The sequence below is a fragment of the Mytilus trossulus genome, chromosome 4 (genome assembly GCF_036588685.1).
Source record: "Mytilus trossulus isolate FHL-02 chromosome 4, PNRI_Mtr1.1.1.hap1, whole genome shotgun sequence".
NCBI lineage: Eukaryota > Metazoa > Mollusca > Bivalvia > Mytilida > Mytilidae > Mytilus > Mytilus trossulus.
The window spans coordinates 15,454,490-15,476,661 of record NC_086376.1 but is presented as its reverse complement, the minus strand read 5'-3'; the positions used below and the strand labels follow the sequence as shown (position 1 = coordinate 15,476,661).

The 22,172-nt window shown below is 33.9% G+C and overlaps 1 protein-coding gene across 2 annotated transcripts in view; it reads right to left on the bottom strand.

The window, feature by feature from the left end:
• LOC134714751 (attractin-like protein 1) overlaps positions 1 to 22,172 on the bottom strand; it is a 48,027-nt gene that overhangs the window by 16,576 nt on the left and 9,279 nt on the right. Inside the window, exons 3-14 of one of the 2 annotated variants that reach the window (XM_063576268.1) lie at positions 20,732 to 20,860; positions 18,586 to 18,758; positions 17,803 to 17,962; positions 16,764 to 16,857; positions 16,159 to 16,381; positions 15,499 to 15,682; positions 15,064 to 15,218; positions 14,659 to 14,743; positions 13,928 to 14,004; positions 4,332 to 4,472; positions 3,339 to 3,466; positions 287 to 428 (exon numbers count right to left, since the gene is read on the bottom strand). In XM_063576268.1, coding sequence (XP_063432338.1) covers positions 287 to 428; positions 3,339 to 3,466; positions 4,332 to 4,472; positions 13,928 to 14,004; positions 14,659 to 14,743; positions 15,064 to 15,218; positions 15,499 to 15,682; positions 16,159 to 16,381; positions 16,764 to 16,857; positions 17,803 to 17,962; positions 18,586 to 18,758; positions 20,732 to 20,860 — 1,691 coding nt within the window. The remainder of the gene's footprint in view (positions 1 to 286; positions 429 to 3,338; positions 3,467 to 4,331; positions 4,473 to 13,927; positions 14,005 to 14,658; positions 14,744 to 15,063; positions 15,219 to 15,498; positions 15,683 to 16,158; positions 16,382 to 16,763; positions 16,858 to 17,802; positions 17,963 to 18,585; positions 18,759 to 20,731; positions 20,861 to 22,172) is intronic. The other variant, XM_063576269.1, reaches the window with a different exon arrangement.

Here is a 22,172-nt window from a genome sequence, read left to right as displayed (position 1 = left end):
TCAGATCTTCTTTTTTTTTTTTTTTAAACAGAATCAGTTTAACAAAAGCCCATCCCTTTAATGTACTTAACATTTAAACCACATATCTCATTATAAAATTTCATATGCAGTTTAAACATTCAGACATGTGTGTTAAACTGATCAACCTTGTTTAATTATGCCACCAAACAAATTTCAGTTCTTTAGTTAAAATATTCATTTTTGTTTAAGATGGCTATCTTAAAACAAAGTTCACACAGTTAAGCATTTTTTGACACGACAAGCACATCTATGAAGCAATACTAACCTAAACTGTCCACCTCCTTTATATGAGAACATTTATCTGACCAATCACATTCACCGTAACTCATGCAGGTTGGACAATGTTTATGATCTGAGCAGACGGAGCTATCTAATTGGTTGGAAGTTTGAGTGGTACAATTTTTTGTCTGTGAAATCAAATAAAATTAAACAATAATGGTCATGCAAAAATAAATATAATAAAAATGAAAAATACATAAAACAAGAATGTATCCAAAGTACATGAATGCTCCACTCGCACTATCATTTGCTCATTCAGTGGACCATAAAATTGGTGTCAAAACTCTAATTTGGCATTAAAATTAGAAAAATCATATCATAGGGAACATGTATACTAAGTTTCAATTTGATTGGACTTAACATCATCAAAAACTAACTTGACCAAAAACATTTACCCAGGGTTTTAGCTAGGATTTTGAGGGCTTTAGTCACTTTTGCGCGTGATAAAAATCAGCCTTATTTTTTTATAAAGCAAGGGATCTAGGATGTTTATCAAACTCGCTATACATATATGTCCAAGTCCTTCAAGGACTAGTCTAGGATCTTTGAAGACTTTAGGATTGCTAATGTAGGCAGTTATTTGCAATATTGAATGAATTGACTGATGTGATGCTAAGATATGAAGATAAGAACAGGGATCTGGTAATATGGTCAAAACTTCACTTCAGTTATTTTCAGGGCACACCCCTTATCAACAAAAGTTGGGTGCCTTTATTTTTAAGCACTGCACAAATGAACTTGTAACGACTTTTTCACTTCACAATCATTTATATCCGTGAAAATACGTTTTAATATCTATTTGGAATCAATTTCTTTAATATTGGATAGAAGGATCTGCATCTATACTTAATGGGACAATTCTAATGACTGTAGACTGTAGATCACGTTTACTTTCGATTTTTAAACGAAATGAAGTGACAATTGAATAATAATTTTAGAATAAAACCGGATTCATCTACGAACTTTTACGCATGCGCAATGCATTGAACAGGAAGCACCTGTTTGCAAGTGAAAATATTTACGTTTTGAATAAAGTTCATTCTTTTTAATCGAAGTTGTCGAAAGTTTTTGATGAATATATTTATATAAAGTATGACGAAAATACGTTGAAATGACGAAACTACGACAAGCAAACTGCAAATTATAATCCTAAGGGAAATATTGAAATGTAAATAAAGTTGAAATGTCTGGGAAGTTTATCAATCTTGTTCAAATGACGAAAATACGACTGAACTGTGAGAAATGATTAAAATGAAATGCTGACTGACTGAATTAACTTAAATAGATTATTATGATGGTCATTTATGAGGTTTTATAATGATAATTAAGGGATTAGTGACCCATCTGATTGGCGATAAGCGGATTACTTGTCATCACAACTTTTAACACCTTTGGTAAACGTTAATTACCTGAGGGCCATAAACTTGTCAGAATCATAAAGACAGGTAGAATTCAAGTAATTTGATGTGTAAATACTTTTACACTTTCCAAATTTAAGTGACGAAATTGATATGAAATATTTTCGTCATTTCGAAAACCTTTTCGTAAAATACGAAAGTGACGAGCGCTAGCTAAATCACTGCATTTACCTGAAACAGGACATACAGACAGACGGACGAACGGACGAAGGAACAACACTGATGCATGGCCCCCAGAACAGATATCCATAAATGGGAAATTATTTATCGAAGAATATTAAAATTTTGTTTACAAATTAATAAAGATATGATTACACACAATAAAATTTTTTTTTTTCAAAGTATCCATACAAAAATGATCTATGGTGCCTCCCACCACCACATATTGTTTGTCTCTTTAAATTTTTAATAAAAATCTTTAAAATTATATACGCATGAGATCACTTACAATGTGATTTTTTACAAAATGTTTCCGTTTCCAAGGGGAATAACTTCTGTAAAGTAGATGTTCTCTTTAAAAATCTTACTGATATTATCCCTTTGATTTTCTATAAACTCATCCTAACATTGTAGATATAAACCTATGATATAATTTCATTACACTCTTATTAGAAAAGTAAGGGAGAGATTATAATGCAATTTTCCATATCGTTTATTAATTCAAGGGGCATAGCTCTTTTAAATTAATGAATCCGTCCTGATTTTAGAACCTGTCTGAGACATTGCTGATATAAACATTTGATATACATTTCTGACACAGATGACAACTTTAAGACACTTGCTACATACTATATACCCAAACTAAGGACACAGACAAAAGCATGCAAACATAAAACATATTGAAGACAACATTGATATTTATATATTTTATATTTATTAAAAAAACAGAGTCCCTTTTTCCTCCTTTTGTGTAGGTTTAACAAATACTGTTGAGATCAGAAATGATTGTAGGCTTAACAAATACTGTTGAGATCAGAAATGATTGTAGGCTTAACAAATACTGTTGAGATCAGAAATGATTGTAGGCTTAACAAATACTGTTTAGATCAGAAATGATTGTGTGTATTAACTATGGCAACATTTGAAAACCATACAAAAATTTTCAATTTCAGGAAAAGATTTATAAAGATATGTGTATCAATTCTAAGAATGTGATTACAAATGTATTTGCAATATTTTCTGAATTTACAGTACCCTGTAATTTATCAACAGTTATCTATCAAATACTAAGCAATAATCACACAACTACTCCTGTTAAACCATATTATGAGAATAACTATCAAATTGGAAGTGCTCTGTGATGTATGTTTGTGTAATTTTGAATTTGTGTCTCTTTCAGCAATAATAAAACATTCAATTTACAGAGTTTTTCCACTGTGTTAAAGACCTATTTGTGGCTTGTATTCTTTAGTAGGGTTGTCGTCTCTTTGACACATTCACCATTTCCCTTCTCAATTGTATATGACATAATTTAGTATGTTTACATTTTCCTTATGTTTGCGAATGCATTTAACAAATTATGATAGGGTCTTTTATAAAAATTTAAACATAATTTAAAATAGTTTTGTATGTTTGTACATTTGCATGATTTATTGTGCAAAGTTTTAATAAGAAACTTACCTGGGTCAATGTACAATTGTAAGTACATTTACTATCACACCACTGACAAGTACAATCACCATGGGAACTTAGACATGTCGATGTACAAGTTCTACAATCTTTTACATCTTTACATGACTCATTATGATCTGAAAAATATCAATCAAAGGATGCTCTGAAAATATGAACTCAAAATATCAACCAAAATATGATTTGAATTATCAACCAAAGCAGGATCTGAAAATATCAACCAAAGAATGATTAAACAAGACAGTGTCCATAGTACATGGATGCCCCACTCACACTATAATTTTCTATGTTCAGTGGACTATGAAATGGGGGTAAAAACTCTTATTTGGCATTAGAATTAGAAAGATCATATCAAAGGGAACATGTGAACGAAGTTTCAAGTTGATTGGGCTACAACTTCAACAAAAACTACCTTGACCAAAAATTTTAACCTGAAGCGGGGACAGACTAATGGACAAATGAGGGGATGAACTGACAAGCAAACATAATGCCCCTATGCTATTGTAGATGGGGCATAATAATATTAACCAATTTATGATGGAAAATATAAACCAAAGTATGATCTGAAAATATTATTCTGGATTCTTTATTATTCAATGGATACCAATTTTCATGTTTTCGTGGGTACAGGTAAACCACGAAATTAAATATTTAAAGATGACAAATTTTCTATAGGCTTGTTTGCAGACCTCTGCAAAACCACAAAATTAAATATCCTTTTACCACGAAAATTGGTACCCACGAAATAAATGATTCAACAGTATAAGAAGATGTTGTATGAGTGCCAATGAGAGCTCTCCATACAAGTCTCAATTTATAAAAGTTAACAAAAGTATGATCTGAAAATATCAACCAAATTATGATTTTAAATTATATACCAGAGTATGGTCTGAAAATATCAACTAACATATTTTTTGTTCAAATGTATGATTTAGAGTATAATTTAATACAATTATAACATTTCCTTATAGTTGGTTATTGTACCTGGTGTTGATGAACATGATCTGTTTGTAGGAGCAGTGCCCAGGACATCCTTTGATATACAAGTCTGACTGTCTGTCCACACACAGATTGATCCCTGGGTAGAATTAGTACAGAACTCTGGATCAGTGTAGTTACAGTCGCCTGTAAATACAAAGAGAAGTGAGAACGTTTATTTACAAGTCTGACTGTCTGTCCACACACAGATTGATCCCTGGGTAGAATTAGTACAGAACTCTGGATCAGTGTAGTTACAGTCGCCTGTAAATACAAAGAGAAGTGAGAACGTTTATTTACAAGTCTGACTGTCGATCCACACACAGATTGATCCCTGGGTAGAATTAGTACAGAACTCTGGATCAGTGTAGTTACAGCCGCCTGTAAATACAAAGAGAAGTGAGATCATTTATTTACAAGTCTGACTGTCTGTCCACACACAGATTGATCCCTGGGTAGAATTAGTACAGAACTCTGGATCAGTGTAGTTACAATCACCTGTAAATACAAAGAGAAGTGAGAACATTTATTTACAAGTCTGACTGTCTGACCACACACAGATTGATCCCTGAGTAGAATTAGTACAGAACTCTGGATCAGTGTAGTTACAATCACCTGTAAATACAAAGAGAAGTGAGAACATTTATATACAAGTCTGACTGTCTGTCCACACACAGATTGATCCCTGGGTAGAATTAGTACAGAACTCTGGATCAGTGTAGTAACAGTCGCCTGTAAATACAAAGGGAAGTGAGAACATTTATTTACAAGTCTGACTGTCTGTCCACACACAGATTGATCCCTGAGTAGAATTAGTACAGAACTCTGGATCAGTGTAGTTACAGTCGCCTGTAAATACAAAGAGAAGTGAGAACATTTATTTACAAGTCTGACTGTCTGACCACACACAGATTGATCCCTGAGTAGAATTAGTACAGAACTCTGGATCAGTGTAGTTACAATCACCTGTAAATACAAAGAGAAGTGAGAACATTTATTTACAAGTCTGACTGTCTGACCACACACAGATTGATCCCTGAGTAGAATTAGTACAGAACTCTGGATCAGTGTAGTTACAATCACCTGTAAATACAAAGAGAAGTTAGAACATTTGTATACAAGTCTGACTGTCTGTCCACACACAGATTGATCCCTGAGTAGAATTAGTACAGAACTCTGGATCAGTGTAGTTACAATCACCTGTAAATACAAAGAGAAGTGAGAACATTTATATACAAGTCTGACTGTCTGACCACACACAGATTGATCCCTGAGTAGAATTAGTACAGAACTCTGGATCAGTGTAGTTACAATCACCTGTAAATACAAAGAGAAGTGAGAACATTTATATACAAGTCTGACTGTCTGTCCACACACAGATTGATCCCTGAGTAAAATTAGTACAGAACTCTGGATCAGTGTAGTTACAATCACCTGTAAATACAAAGAGAAGTTAGAACAATTATATACAAGTCTGACTGTCTGACCACACACAGATTGATCCCTGAGTAGAATTAGTACAGAACTCTGGATCAGTGTAGTTACAATCACCTGTAAATACAAAGAGAAGTTAGAACATTTATATACAAGTCTGACTGTCTGACCACACACAGATTGATCCCTGGGTAGAATTAGTACAGAACTCTGGATCAGTGTAGTTACAATCACCTGTAAATACAAAGAGAAGTGAGAACATTTATTTACAAGTCTGACTGTCTGACCACACACAGATTGATCCCTGAGTAGAATTAGTACAGAACTCTGGATCAGTGTAGTTACAATCACCTGTAAATACAAAGAGAAGTGAGAACATTTATATACAAGTCTGACTGTCTGTCCACACACAGATTGATCCCTGGGTAGAATTAGTACAGAACTCTGGATCAGTGTAGTTACAGTCGCCTGTAAATACAAAGAGAAGTGAGAACATTTATTTACAAGTCTGACTGTCTGTCCACACACAGATTGATCCCTGAGTAGAATTAGTACAGAACTCTGGATCAGTGTAGTTACAGTCGCCTGTAAATACAAAGAGAAGTGAGAACATTTATTTACAAGTCTGACTGTCTGACCACACACAGATTGATCCCTGAGTAGAATTAGTACAGAACTCTGGATCAGTGTAGTTACAATCACCTGTAAATACAAAGAGAAGTGAGAACATTTATTTACAAGTCTGACTGTCTGACCACACACAGATTGATCCCTGAGTAGAATTAGTACAGAACTCTGGATCAGTGTAGTTACAATCACCTGTAAATACAAAGAGAAGTTAGAACATTTGTATACAAGTCTGACTGTCTGTCCACACACAGATTGATCCCTGAGTAGAATTAGTACAGAACTCTGGATCAGTGTAGTTACAATCACCTGTAAATACAAAGAGAAGTGAGAACATTTATATACAAGTCTGACTGTCTGACCACACACAGATTGATCCCTGAGTAGAATTAGTACAGAACTCTGGATCAGTGTAGTTACAATCACCTGTAAATACAAAGAGAAGTGAGAACATTTATATACAAGTCTGACTGTCTGTCCACACACAGATTGATCCCTGAGTAAAATTAGTACAGAACTCTGGATCAGTGTAGTTACAATCACCTGTAAATACAAAGAGAAGTTAGAACATTTATATACAAGTCTGACTGTCTGACCACACACAGATTGATCCCTGAGTAGAATTAGTACAGAACTCTGGATCAGTGTAGTTACAATCACCTGTAAATACAAAGAGAAGTTAGAACATTTATATACAAGTCTGACTGTCTGACCACACACAGATTGATCCCTGAGTAGAATTAGTACAGAACTCTGGATCAGTGTAGTTACAATCACCTGTAAATACAAAGAGAAGTGAGAACATTTATTTACAAGTCTGACTGTCTGTCCACACACAGATTGATCCCTGGGTAGAATTAGTACAGAACTCTGGATCAGTGTAGTTACAGTCGCCTGTAAATACAAAGAGAAGTGAGAACATTTATATACAAGTCTGACTGTCTGTCCACACACAGATTGATCCCTGAGTAGAATTAGTACAGAACTCTGGATCAGTGTAGTTACAGTCGCCTGTAAATACAAAGAGAAGTGAGAACATTTATATACAAGTCTGACTGTCTGTCCACACACAGATTGATCCCTGGGTAGAATTAGTACAGAACTCTGGATCAGTGTAGTTACAATCACCTGTAAATACAAAGAGAAGTGAGAACATTTATATACAAGTCTGACTGTCTGTCCACACAGATTGATCCCTGGGTAGAATTAGTACAGAACTCTGGATCAGTGTAGTTACAATCACCTGTAAATACAAAGAGAAGTGAGAACATTTATTTACAAGTCTGACTGTCTGACCACACACAGATTGATCCCTGAGTAGAATTAGTACAGAACTCTGGATCAGTGTAGTTACAATCACCTGTAAATACAAAGAGAAGTTAGAACATTTGTATACAAGTCTGACTGTCTGTCCACACACAGATTGATCCCTGAGTAGAATTAGTACAGAACTCTGGATCAGTGTAGTTACAATCACCTGTAAATACAAAGAGAAGTGAGAACATTTATATACAAGTCTGACTGTCTGTCCACACACAGATTGATCCCTGAGTAAAATTAGTACAGAACTCTGGATCAGTGTAGTTACAATCACCTGTAAATACAAAGAGAAGTTAGAACATTTATATACAAGTCTGACTGTCTGACCACACACAGATTGATCCCTGAGTAGAATTAGTACAGAACTCTGGATCAGTGTAGTTACAATCACCTGTAAATACAAAGAGAAGTTAGAACATTTATATACAAGTCTGACTGTCTGACCACACACAGATTGATCCCTGAGCAGAATTAGTACAGAACTCTGGATCAGTGTAGTTACAATCACCTGTAAATACAAAGAGAAGTGAGAACATTTATTTACAAGTCTGACTGTCTGTCCACACACAGATTGATCCCTGGGTAGAATTAGTACAGAACTCTGGATCAGTGTAGTTACAGTCGCCTGTAAATACAAAGAGAAGTGAGAACATTTATATACAAGTCTGACTGTCTGTCCACACACAGATTGATCCCTGAGTAGAATTAGTACAGAACTCTGGATCAGTGTAGTTACAGTCGCCTGTAAATACAAAGAGAAGTGAGAACATTTATATACAAGTCTGACTGTCTGTCCACACACAGATTGATCCCTGGGTAGAATTAGTACAGAACTCTGGATCAGTGTAGTTACAATCACCTGTAAATACAAAGAGAAGTGAGAACATTTATATACAAGTCTGACTGTCTGTCCACACAGATTGATCCCTGGGTAGAATTAGTACAGAACTCTGGATCAGTGTAGTTACAATCACCTGTAAATACAAAGAGAAGTGAGAACATTTATATACACGTCTGACTGTCTGTCCACACACAGATTGATCCCTGGGTAGAATTAGTACAGAACTCTGGATCAGTGTAGTTACAGTCACCTGTAAATACAAAGAGAAGTGAGAACATTTATATACAAGTCTGACTGTCTGTCCACACACAGATTGATCCCTGAGTAGAATTAGTACAGAACTCTGGATCAGTGTAGTTACAATCACCTGTAAATACAAAGAGAAGTGAGAACATTTATATACAAGTCTGACTGTCTGTCCACACACAGATTGATCCCTGGGTAGAATTAGTACAGAACTCTGGAACAGTGTAGTTACAATCACCTGTAAATACAAAGAGAAGTGAGAACATTTATATACAAGTCTGACTGTCTGTCCACACACAGATTGATCCCTGAGTAGAATTAGTACAGAACTCTGGATCAGTGTAGTTACAGCCGCCTGTAAATACAAAGAGAAGTGAGAACATTTATATACAAGTCTGACTGTCTGTCCACACACAGATTGATCCCTGGGTAGAATTAGTACAGAACTCTGGATCAGTGTAGTTACAGCCGCCTGTAAATACAAAGAGAAGTGAGAACATTTATATACAAGTCTGACTGTCTGTCCACACACAGATTGATCCCTGGGTAGAATTAGTACAGAACTCTGGATCAGTGTAGTTACAGCCGCCTGTAAATACAAAGAGAAGTGAGAACATTTATATACAAGTCTGACTGTCTGTCCACACACAGATTGATCCCTGGGTAGAATTAGTACAGAACTCTGGATCAGTGTAGTTACAATCACCTGTAAATACAAAGAGAAGTGAGAACATTTATTTACAAGTCTGACTGTCTGACCACACACAGATTGATCCCTGAGTAGAATTAGTACAGAACTCTGGATCAGTGTAGTTACAGTCGCCTGTAAATACAAAGAGAAGTGAGAACATTTATTTACAAGTCTGACTGTCTGTCCACACACAGATTGATCCCTGAGTAGAATTAGTACAGAACTCTGGATCAGTGTAGTTACAATCACCTGTAAATACAAAGAGAAGTGAGAACATTTATTTACAAGTCTGACTGTCTGACCACACACAGATTGATCCCTGAGTAGAATTAGTACAGAACTCTGGATCAGTGTAGTTACAATCACCTGTAAATACAAAGAGAAGTGAGAACATTTATATACAAGTCTGACTGTCTGTCCACACACAGATTGATCCCTGAGTAAAATTAGTACAGAACTCTGGATCAGTGTAGTTACAATCACCTGTAAATACAAAGAGAAGTTAGAACATTTATATACAAGTCTGACTGTCTGACCACACACAGATTGATCCCTGAGTAGAATTAGTACAGAACTCTGGATCAGTGTAGTTACAATCACCTGTAAATACAAAGAGAAGTGAGAACATTTATTTACAAGTCTGACTGTCTGTCCACACACAGATTGATCCCTGGGTAGAATTAGTACAGAACTCTGGATCAGTGTAGTTACAGTCGCCTGTAAATACAAAGAGAAGTGAGAACATTTATATACAAGTCTGACTGTCTGTCCACACACAGATTGATCCCTGAGTAGAATTAGTACAGAACTCTGGATCAGTGTAGTTACAGTCGCCTGTAAATACAAAGAGAAGTGAGAACATTTATATACAAGTCTGACTGTCTGTCCACACACAGATTGATCCCTGGGTAGAATTAGTACAGAACTCTGGATCAGTGTAGTTACAATCACCTGTAAATACAAAGAGAAGTGAGAACATTTATATACAAGTCTGACTGTCTGTCCACACAGATTGATCCCTGGGTAGAATTAGTACAGAACTCTGGATCAGTGTAGTTACAATCACCTGTAAATACAAAGAGAAGTGAGAACATTTATTTACAAGTCTGACTGTCTGACCACACACAGATTGATCCCTGAGTAGAATTAGTACAGAACTCTGGATCAGTGTAGTTACAATCACCTGTAAATACAAAGAGAAGTTAGAACATTTGTATACAAGTCTGACTGTCTGTCCACACACAGATTGATCCCTGAGTAGAATTAGTACAGAACTCTGGATCAGTGTAGTTACAATCACCTGTAAATACAAAGAGAAGTGAGAACATTTATATACAAGTCTGACTGTCTGTCCACACACAGATTGATCCCTGAGTAAAATTAGTACAGAACTCTGGATCAGTGTAGTTACAATCACCTGTAAATACAAAGAGAAGTTAGAACATTTATATACAAGTCTGACTGTCTGACCACACACAGATTGATCCCTGAGTAGAATTAGTACAGAACTCTGGATCAGTGTAGTTACAATCACCTGTAAATACAAAGAGAAGTTAGAACATTTATATACAAGTCTGACTGTCTGACCACACACAGATTGATCCCTGAGCAGAATTAGTACAGAACTCTGGATCAGTGTAGTTACAATCACCTGTAAATACAAAGAGAAGTGAGAACATTTATTTACAAGTCTGACTGTCTGTCCACACACAGATTGATCCCTGGGTAGAATTAGTACAGAACTCTGGATCAGTGTAGTTACAGTCGCCTGTAAATACAAAGAGAAGTGAGAACATTTATATACAAGTCTGACTGTCTGTCCACACACAGATTGATCCCTGAGTAGAATTAGTACAGAACTCTGGATCAGTGTAGTTACAGTCGCCTGTAAATACAAAGAGAAGTGAGAACATTTATATACAAGTCTGACTGTCTGTCCACACACAGATTGATCCCTGGGTAGAATTAGTACAGAACTCTGGATCAGTGTAGTTACAATCACCTGTAAATACAAAGAGAAGTGAGAACATTTATATACAAGTCTGACTGTCTGTCCACACAGATTGATCCCTGGGTAGAATTAGTACAGAACTCTGGATCAGTGTAGTTACAATCACCTGTAAATACAAAGAGAAGTGAGAACATTTATATACACGTCTGACTGTCTGTCCACACACAGATTGATCCCTGGGTAGAATTAGTACAGAACTCTGGATCAGTGTAGTTACAGTCACCTGTAAATACAAAGAGAAGTGAGAACATTTATATACAAGTCTGACTGTCTGTCCACACACAGATTGATCCCTGAGTAGAATTAGTACAGAACTCTGGATCAGTGTAGTTACAATCACCTGTAAATACAAAGAGAAGTGAGAACATTTATATACAAGTCTGACTGTCTGTCCACACACAGATTGATCCCTGGGTAGAATTAGTACAGAACTCTGGAACAGTGTAGTTACAATCACCTGTAAATACAAAGAGAAGTGAGAACATTTATATACAAGTCTGACTGTCTGTCCACACACAGATTGATCCCTGAGTAGAATTAGTACAGAACTCTGGATCAGTGTAGTTACAGCCGCCTGTAAATACAAAGAGAAGTGAGAACATTTATATACAAGTCTGACTGTCTGTCCACACACAGATTGATCCCTGGGTAGAATTAGTACAGAACTCTGGATCAGTGTAGTTACAGCCGCCTGTAAATACAAAGAGAAGTGAGAACATTTATATACAAGTCTGACTGTCTGTCCACACACAGATTGATCCCTGGGTAGAATTAGTACAGAACTCTGGATCAGTGTAGTTACAGCCGCCTGTAAATACAAAGAGAAGTGAGAACATTTATATACAAGTCTGACTGTCTGTCCACACACAGATTGATCCCTGGGTAGAATTAGTACAGAACTCTGGATCAGTGTAGTTACAATCACCTGTAAATACAAAGAGAAGTGAGAACATTTATTTACAAGTCTGACTGTCTGACCACACACAGATTGATCCCTGAGTAGAATTAGTACAGAACTCTGGATCAGTGTAGTTACAGTCGCCTGTAAATACAAAGAGAAGTGAGAACATTTATTTACAAGTCTGACTGTCTGTCCACACACAGATTGATCCCTGAGTAGAATTAGTACAGAACTCTGGATCAGTGTAGTTACAATCACCTGTAAATACAAAGAGAAGTGAGAACATTTATTTACAAGTCTGACTGTCTGACCACACACAGATTGATCCCTGAGTAGAATTAGTACAGAACTCTGGATCAGTGTAGTTACAATCACCTGTAAATACAAAGAGAAGTTAGAACATTTGTATACAAGTCTGACTGTCTGACCACACACAGATTGATCCCTGAGTAGAATTAGTACAGAACTCTGGATCAGTGTAGTTACAGTCGCCTGTAAATACAAAGAGAAGTGAGAACATTTATATACAAGTCTGACTGTCTGTCCATACACAGATTGATCCCTGAGTAGAATTAGTACAGAACTCTGGATCAGTGATGTTACAGTCGCCTGTAAATACAAAGAGAAGTGAGAACATTGATATACAAGTCTGACTGTCTGTCCACACACAGATTGATCCCTGAGTAGAATTAGTACAGAACCCTGGATCAGTGTAGTTACAGTCGCCTATAAATACAAAGAGAAGTGAGAACATTGATATACAAGTCTGACTGTCTGACCACACACAGATTGATCCCTGGGTAGAATTAGTACAGAACCCTGGATCAGTGTAGTTACAGTCGCCTGTAAATTCAAAGAGAAGTGAGAACATTTATATACAAGTCTGACTGTCTGTCCATACACAGATTGATCCCTGGGTAGAATTAGTACAGAACTGTGGATCAGTGTAGTTACAGTCTCCTATAAATAAACAGATATCATATCATATAACTATGGGATCTCAGTTCTTAACTTGTATACTGATTCAATACTGTTAAATGTTCACTTATTCTTTAATGGGTTTTAGAATACAAATATTAAAGTGAAGAAAACACATTATGACACTTTACCACTTCGCAAAAAGAAATTGTGTAAATGATCAGAACAAATATTTTTTAACCAGTGAGATATCATTGTTGTATTAGTGGGTACTGTTTTTATTTAGTGTAATAACCCATCTTGCTATCTTCAAACTTCTCTATCATTACTGTAATACTTGTAAATAAAACCTCAAACGTAGTAAAAATATCTACCATAGCTTTGAAAGATCTTTAAATTTCTCTTTGTTGACACAATGGACAAGTTTTGTTTTATAATAATTTTTTACATCAATGTTTCTTTAGATCTTACTTGATTAGACAATATCACACTATCTTGCATATTCCATTAAAAATTTCCTTTAAGGTATAATTTTTTTTTGCAATATCTTTTAATGCTCGACTGGACAACTGTTTCTGTTTAAAACAAATTTGTTTATTTTATTTTCTCTTACCCGGACTAAACAGCATCACGTTGTCCTGCATCATTCCATTAAACCCACCAATGATGTACATCTGAGTCTTTCCATTTCTAAAGTCAATAAAGATTGAAGTAATATAATATTATCGTAAGAAGTGGCTAAAAGGCCATCAATTCAAAGAACAGTACGAACTAATGATAAATGAAGTTAATTGCTGTTGTTTGTTCTATGGTCGGTTATTGTCTCTTTGACACATTCCCATTTTCCATTCTCAATTTTATATATACATGTATTTCATTTCTAATTTGTTTTATTTATTTCTTTAATTGTATGTGATTGTATTTTGTAATTTACCTCTTATTTCACATGTCAATGTGACTGAGTGTTTTTAAAATAAAGCATATTGTATTGTATTGTATCTTAATTGTATAGTTAAATCATACAAATCTATGTTCATAACCCATGAAATTTGTACCAAATGGAAGAAGTTGTACAAGCTAAAAAATGCCCATTATCTCAAATTCAGCCAAATCAAGAGAACTATTTCAATAAACCTGTATGACACAACTCTTGCTTAGCTAAGTAAGGCTAAAATTAAACTTTGATCAATGAACAATGAAATGAGGTTGAGTTTAGATGTGCACTATCTGATGGACACTTTATAACCTATGGCACAAAAAGGTTCACTTTTTTAACTATAATTTCATCACAAAAACAAGTGTTATGTCTTGCAATTTGTGATTACGTATCTGATGTTAAAATACCTTTTGTATACAGCTGCTGTATGACCATATCTGGCTCCATTGGAAGGTAGTCCTTTCACATCTACCTCTAACCACTTGTTACATTCTGGAAAATATTTTATACAACTCAAAATTACTTCACAGTTGACATTAAATTCATATTGATTATTTCCTGTAATAGTGATTCTATTATTACAAACTTGTGTATGGGAATATTATTTGTTTTATTATCTATAAAATTTATTTGCAAATTATCTAATTAAAATTACTCTAAGTATACAAAGAGATAGTAATAATTTGATTTTATATTACCTGTAATAAAATGAGGAATCACAATTGTAATGAAAAGGAAGAAAGACTGGACAAACAAATTATTTCATTCCATGAAAAGGTACAGACCTTATAATTATATCATGCATTTCCTACCTGTATCATATGCTAAGAAGTCTAGAGAGTAACATTTAGCTCCAAGACTGATTGATGTATCGTTATGTGTATTCCCACCAAACACTAACATTAAACCACCAATTAATACTGCTGAATGTAAGTATCTAGGTCGTTCATTTCTGGGTAAAGTTTTCCTACAAATATTCATGCATGATTGAAATAAAGTTATCTCAAATGTGTCCAAAATCTTGGATTTATTAAGTTTTCTTAGTCTATTTATTTGTTAAGTTTTTTATGAATTATAAGATTTATATATCTTCAACATTTTTTACTATTTCATTATTAGAATTGTAAAAGTGTTTCTGATCTTTTTTTACTGTACCACTTTATATGAAAAGTGCTGATAGTCTTTTTTTTTTACAAAACCACTTTGTTTAGTGTTGTACATTAAGTTACAAAGTCACAAATGCTAACCAGAATCTTGTCCTGATATCAAAGCTGTATAGTTTATCACTGAGTTGGTCACTAGACGTATCTCCTGCATGGTATCCACCGTAGACATAGATGAGCTTTGAGTGTGGATCATATACACTGGAATGACCAAATCCACCTTCCACAACAGAACCAAACGTCCTTGGAACAATCCATGTATCATTACCTGTTAATAAACATAGAAATATCTAAGTGTTAGTCATATTAATGTCAAATTATCAACATGTCATATAAATATCAACCTAATAACATGACTTTACAATACATGACAAAGAAAACATTATTCATTGCCTTGTGACAACATGCTGCTTTTTAAAATGCTTCTTAGCTTCATTTTCTTTCTCTTTGATTTTTGTTTTCAGTTAATTTTACTTCATTTATTTGGGCATTGAGAATAATTAGCTGTAAACATCCAAAATAATTTAAACCATTTTGCATGCATAAAAGGTTGGTATTTTTTTGCATTTTTTCATGTGTTTATATACTAAGTTTTGTAAGTTAATCTAATTAGTTTATTTGTCATCCTGAATATTTATGAAACATTGTCCACTGGGTATTAAGCAACCAATAATCATCCACATCAAAATATGTTTGATAAAGATGCAAGGTGATCAAAATAAACAATTTGATGATTTACTATACCTATAAAATATTCCTGTATTCTGTTTTTGTATCCGTATATAGGACTGTAACCAAACAATATATACATGACACCATTGATTACATGTGCTGTATGCGAAGCCACGGCCACTGGAGGGGTGGAGTTGTAATTCTTTAAAGTCCATAGGTTACTTGTTAGGTCATAAACCCATAATTCTTTTGTAGTGTCCTTGTCAACAACACCACCAAACATATATAGTTTTCCCTGAAAAATAATATGAATTTATGTGTAAGGTAAAAATCATTTAGACAGCAACCCAATGACAGAGATATAACAAAGTATCCTGATACAATAAATTTTAAAAGCAGAAAGTCGGTTTTTCTTTCTTCTTTTCTGAAAATGAACATATGTCTTTGAATGGTCCATTGACATAAAAATTGTATAATTTAATCTGTGAAAATTATACGTTTTTTTTATTAACGAAATTTAAAATGTCCAAAATAAGAAGGGTGCATGCAAGCAAACTTAATTTATCATTAGATCTGAACTGGTAGACATGATAGATGACAGACAAAAAGCTGTGTAGTGTATACCATAAAATGTTCTATATTTGTATAAATATCTATAACTATATTGAATGTCCTACCTGATATTCTAATAGTGTGTGTCCATATCTACTTTCAGGATTGTTTGTTGAGAGAGGTGTTATTGTATTCCAGCTGTCAGTATTAAAGTCATACCTAAAAGAGAGAGGTGTTATTGTATTCCAGCTGTCAGTATTAAAGTCATACCTAAAAGAGAGAGGTGTTATTGTATTCCAGCTGTCAGTATTAAAGTCATACCTAAAAGAGAGAGGTGTTATTGTAGTCCAGCTGTCAGTATTAAAGTCATACCTAAAAGAGAGAGGTGTTATTGTATTCCAGCTGTCAGTATTAAAGTCATACCTAAAAGAGAGAGGTGTTATTGTATTCCAGCTGTCAGTATTAAAGTCATACCTAAAAGAGAGAGGTGTTATTGTATTCCAGCTGTCAGTATTAAAGTCATACCTAAAAGAGAGAGGTGTTATTGTATTCCAGCTGTCAGTATTAAAGTCAAACCTAAAATAATCGTATCTTTAACAAACAAATCAAATAAATAATTAAAAAACATGATCTTTGTATGTGTTTTATAAATTTAATCCAGTTTCAAATGTAGTTCATATTATTTTATTTAAAACATAGTCATTGCTGGTCAAAACTTTCTTCAGATAACATAAAGACATTCTCCTTGGCATGTTTGGATTCTCATAACTCAATTCCAAAGACAAAAACACATATCTGACAACCAACACATCCATTAATTCCCAACATACATGGGTCATGTTTTGACAAACAGAAATTGTATAAATGGTTTAGTAATCTGAACTTGATTTTTTATTTTTTGTATTTCGGTATTTTACTACCTAACATATATCTGCACATTATCTCAAGTTAGTAGCATGAATATCAAACAAATAGATTAAAAACAAATTACAATTCAATCATTCTGTACATTGTTTTTAATGATAGATAATTGTTTTGTTCTTCAAAGTCAACAGAATAAAACAATACTGAATCCAGTGATCATACATTTGATAATTTGTCAGATACAAGTAAGTTTAAGGCAAGACTGCTGTCCTTGAACAATTGCTGTCATGATAATAGTACCTTGTTAGAAAAGGAAGTTCGTTGTTAAACGTGTATCCTCCAGTTAAGTAAAGCTTATCTTGAACTTGTGCCACAGCAGCAGACGCACGGCCCCCAATGGTTGTGTTTATATCAAGTGTACTCCACACTCCGTAATACGATTTCTGTGAACAATCTGATCCTGTAACAAAATTATTGTGTTAAATTAAATCAGATTAATAACACAATCAAAGCACCATATCATGACATAGTGAGCTATAATTACACGGTTGCTAGAAACAGTTATAGTCAGTTAACATTCCAAATATGAACTTAAAATGGTGAATCTTTAATAATTGTAAATAACGTTGGATTAATGATAACAATAATCACTTTTTTTAGTAACCTTTTGTAGTGCAGACATAAATGCCTAAATTATGAATACTTATAAAGGGAGATAATTAGTTATACATTGATTTGGCCATTTGTTTAGGGACTTTTTGTTTTGAATCTTCCTCGGAGTTCAGTATTTTTGTGATTTTAATCTGTATATCCTGAGGAGCATTCACACTGGTTCCCTTTACATTTTCCTTTGTCTGAACAGTTGTTTGGGCAGATGACTGTCTGACAATAGTCTCCAGTAAAACCAGTCAAGCATGAACACATGTAAAGGGACATAACCTACCTGTATATCCCGAGAAGCATTTACACTGGTTCCCTACACATTGTCCTTTGTCTGAACAGTTGTTTGGGCAGATGACTGTCAGACAATAGTCTCCAGTAAAACCAGTCAAGCATGAACACATGTAAAGGGACATAACCTACCTGTATATCCTGAGAAGCATTTACACTGGTTCCCTTTACATTCTCCTTTGTCTGAACAGTTGTTTGGGCAGATGACTGTCTGACAATAGTCTCCAGTAAAACCAGAAAAGCATTCACACTTGTTAACTTTACACTGTCCATTCTGTAAACAATCTTTTTCACAACCACCAGTCCTGTAAAAATAAAAGTTTAATGCTAGCATCTGTCCACGGATCTATTTTAATAGTTTAATGCTAGCATCTGTCCACGGATCTATTTTAATAGTTTAATGCTAGCATCTGTCCACGGATCTATTTTAATAGTTTAATGCTAGCATCTGTCCATGGATCTATTTTAATAGTTTAATGCTAGCATCTGTCCACAGATCTAGTTTCAATAATTGTGGTACAGTAAACAATATATTTTAGAACTGCCTTATTTCCATGTCTGTGAGGAGTTTGTAAGTGGTTGACTTCTGTCATACATTTGTAGATTAATGATTGTTTTATTTAGTATAAATAAGGTGTTCAAAGCAGAATGTTAATAGGTTTTTAGTTAGTTATATATTGTGGATTCATTTATGATAATGTATAACATGTTTACATCATTGAAAAAAACTCTAAATTATCTCCCTTTGAAGCAAAAATGACTTCTTTTTGCATTAAAATTGAAAGATTTATTTTAACTCAATGGTGACCTATATTTTTTATTATTATTTTCAAATTAGCTGTTCTTCTACTATACAATTGTAAAATCTAGGTGATTTCTGTAATTTAGTATCTTTTCTTATTTTGAGATTACCTATATTTCTCTTATTAGTTCAACAGAAAAACAGTACCTAAACAAAAATGCATGCTTCTTTCAAAAGGCAGATTGTGAGTTTAAACACACAGTGACCCCAATTTTTTATTTTATCTTTCTATAAAGTAAATGATAAAGTAGTAAAATCCTATATTTTTTTTGAATCGTTAATTGCCCCGTTAATTATTCTGAAATAATTCCCTAAAATAGTTCCCTTAATAATTCTCAAATAATTCCCTAAATTATTATAAAACAAAGACCAATTTTATCATCTGTCTTATATTTTTGTTGAATTTTAAACAGATATTCATATATTGAAAGCTTTGATTTTTTTAACTGAGATATTTAGTATTATACCTATGTATAAGCATCTACTACTAAACATCAGATTTCTGTGTAAAGACTTCTGTGTGGGAAAGCTAATTGGACATATAAGTATTAACTACAAATTGCTAGTCTAACTATATATAATGGCCAGAAAAATCAATAATATATTGAACCATATATACAGAAGATTCAGAACATATGTTATGATAAAACCCTCTCATTATTTATAAACTTAGCAATGTGATTATCGATTGTTTCACAATTAAATTTCAGCTACTTTGGGCTTTTTGTGATTTGATTTACCTAACATGTAAAAACAAAAATAATGATAATTCTAGAATCTTATTTTGGTATTGATAATTTGACATGCCATTATATCTTATGTCATATTTTATTTGTTTTCACACAATTAGACAGGGTGTTATCACAGAAGGATAAAATGTATATTATAAATGCTAAATATTCTTTGATATAAATTGGTAAATGCTTATAGATATTATCATAACAAAGTTTAGGAACCTTGCTGTCTTATTGAATAAGGAGATAAGAATACTGTTAAGATTGCTGTTCCTCATCATTGTGTGTGGTGTTTTTCATGTCGTTCTTCAATCATGTTTTTTTTTTCCATGTTGTTCTTCAATCATTATGTTTTCGATTTTTTCATGTTGTTTTCAATCATGATGTTAAGTGTTTTAATGCTGTGCTTCAATTTGTTGATTTTTATCAATATTTTTTTAATAAATAATTGCCTACTGATAAGTCTAAATCTTGTACTGTCACAACTTTTATAGTAGAACACAGATTTGAAATATTGACAATATAAAACTGTAGTGTAATATAACTGATTACATATCCTGTAATAAAGATACAACTTGAAAATAAAAAGTCTTGTTACACTGGGAAAATAAATTTCAAATGATATAAAATCATTCTATATTTGTTCTTGTCATTTTACAAGCAATAAATTACTTGTACGACAAAGAAATAAACTGATATAAAACAAACAGTTAATAATATAAAACACCTGAGATTCTTTTACCTGTATGTAATATTAAAACCAGACATATTATAAGCTGCATCACTGTAGAAATAGATATAGGCATTCCCTGATGTTGTTGTTATTTCTGGTAAAACAGTGTCGTCTTCATTCTTCTGTCTCAATAAACCACTGAAATACAAATATAATTTCTCTTGACTTTATATAATAAGTCATTGTTTCTATAGTTGAAGACTCTAGGACATTAGGTATGTTGACCTCTAAATGTATTTTGGTCATTGGGTTGCGGTCTCTAGGATATTAGGTATGTTGACCTCTAAATGTATTTTGGTCATTTGGTTGCTGTCTATAGGACAGAAGGTATGTTGACCTCTAAATGTATTTTGGCTGTCTCTAGGACATTAGGTATGTTGACCTCTAAATGTATTTTGGTCATCGGGTTGCTGTCTCTAGGAGATTAGGTATGTTGACCTCTAAATGTATTTTGGTAATTGGGTTGCGGTCTCTAGGATATTAGGTATGTTGACCTCTAAATCTATTTTGGTCATTGGGTTGCTGTCTCTAGGATATTAGGTATGTTGACCTCTAAATGTATTTTGGTCATTGGGTTGCGGTCTCTAGGATATTAGGTATGTTGACCTCTAAATGTATTTTGGTCATTGGGTTGCTGTCTCTAGGATATTAGGTATGTTGACCTCTAAATGTATTTTGGTCATTGGGTTGCTGTCTCTAAGACATTAGGTATGTTGACCTCTAAATGTATTTTGGTCATTGGGTTGCTGTCTCTAGGACATTAGGTATGTTGACCTCTAAATGTATTTTGGTCATTGGGTTGCTGTCTCTAGGACAGAAGGTATGTTAACTTCTAAATGTATTTTGGTCATTGGGTTGCCTTCTCATTGAAATTACGGTGAATATGTAAAGAAATATGTTACTTTAGTAAGCATCCTCCCAGCAAAAATGTTCATTATAAAATTGATATTGGAAATGGGGAATGTGTCAAAGAGACAACAACCCGACCATAGAAAAGACAACAGCAGAAGGTCACCAACAGTTCTTCAATGTAGCGAAAAAATTCCCACACCCAGAGGTGTCCTTCAGCTGGCCCCTAAACAAATATCTGCAGTTCAGTGATAATGTTCGCCATACTAAACTCCAAATTGTACACAAGAAACTAAAATTTAAAAAAAAATACAAGACTAACAAAAGCCAGAGGCTCCGACTTGGGACAGGTGCAAAAATGCGGCTGTTTTCAAGAAATAAATCAAACATGTTGTGTAATCAGTAAGAACCAAGGGCTCTTTTCACAAAAAATCTTACAAGAAAAATTGATTGTAACTTTTACTGAATTGTTCAGGACATAACAAGTAATTTTTAAAGTTTTAAGTGAAATTCATCCTAGATTTGGTTTATTCCATGAGCCGTTCAGTTCTGAATCCCATTCCCACCGGTTCATTTACATTCAAAATGGTAATATGAGAAT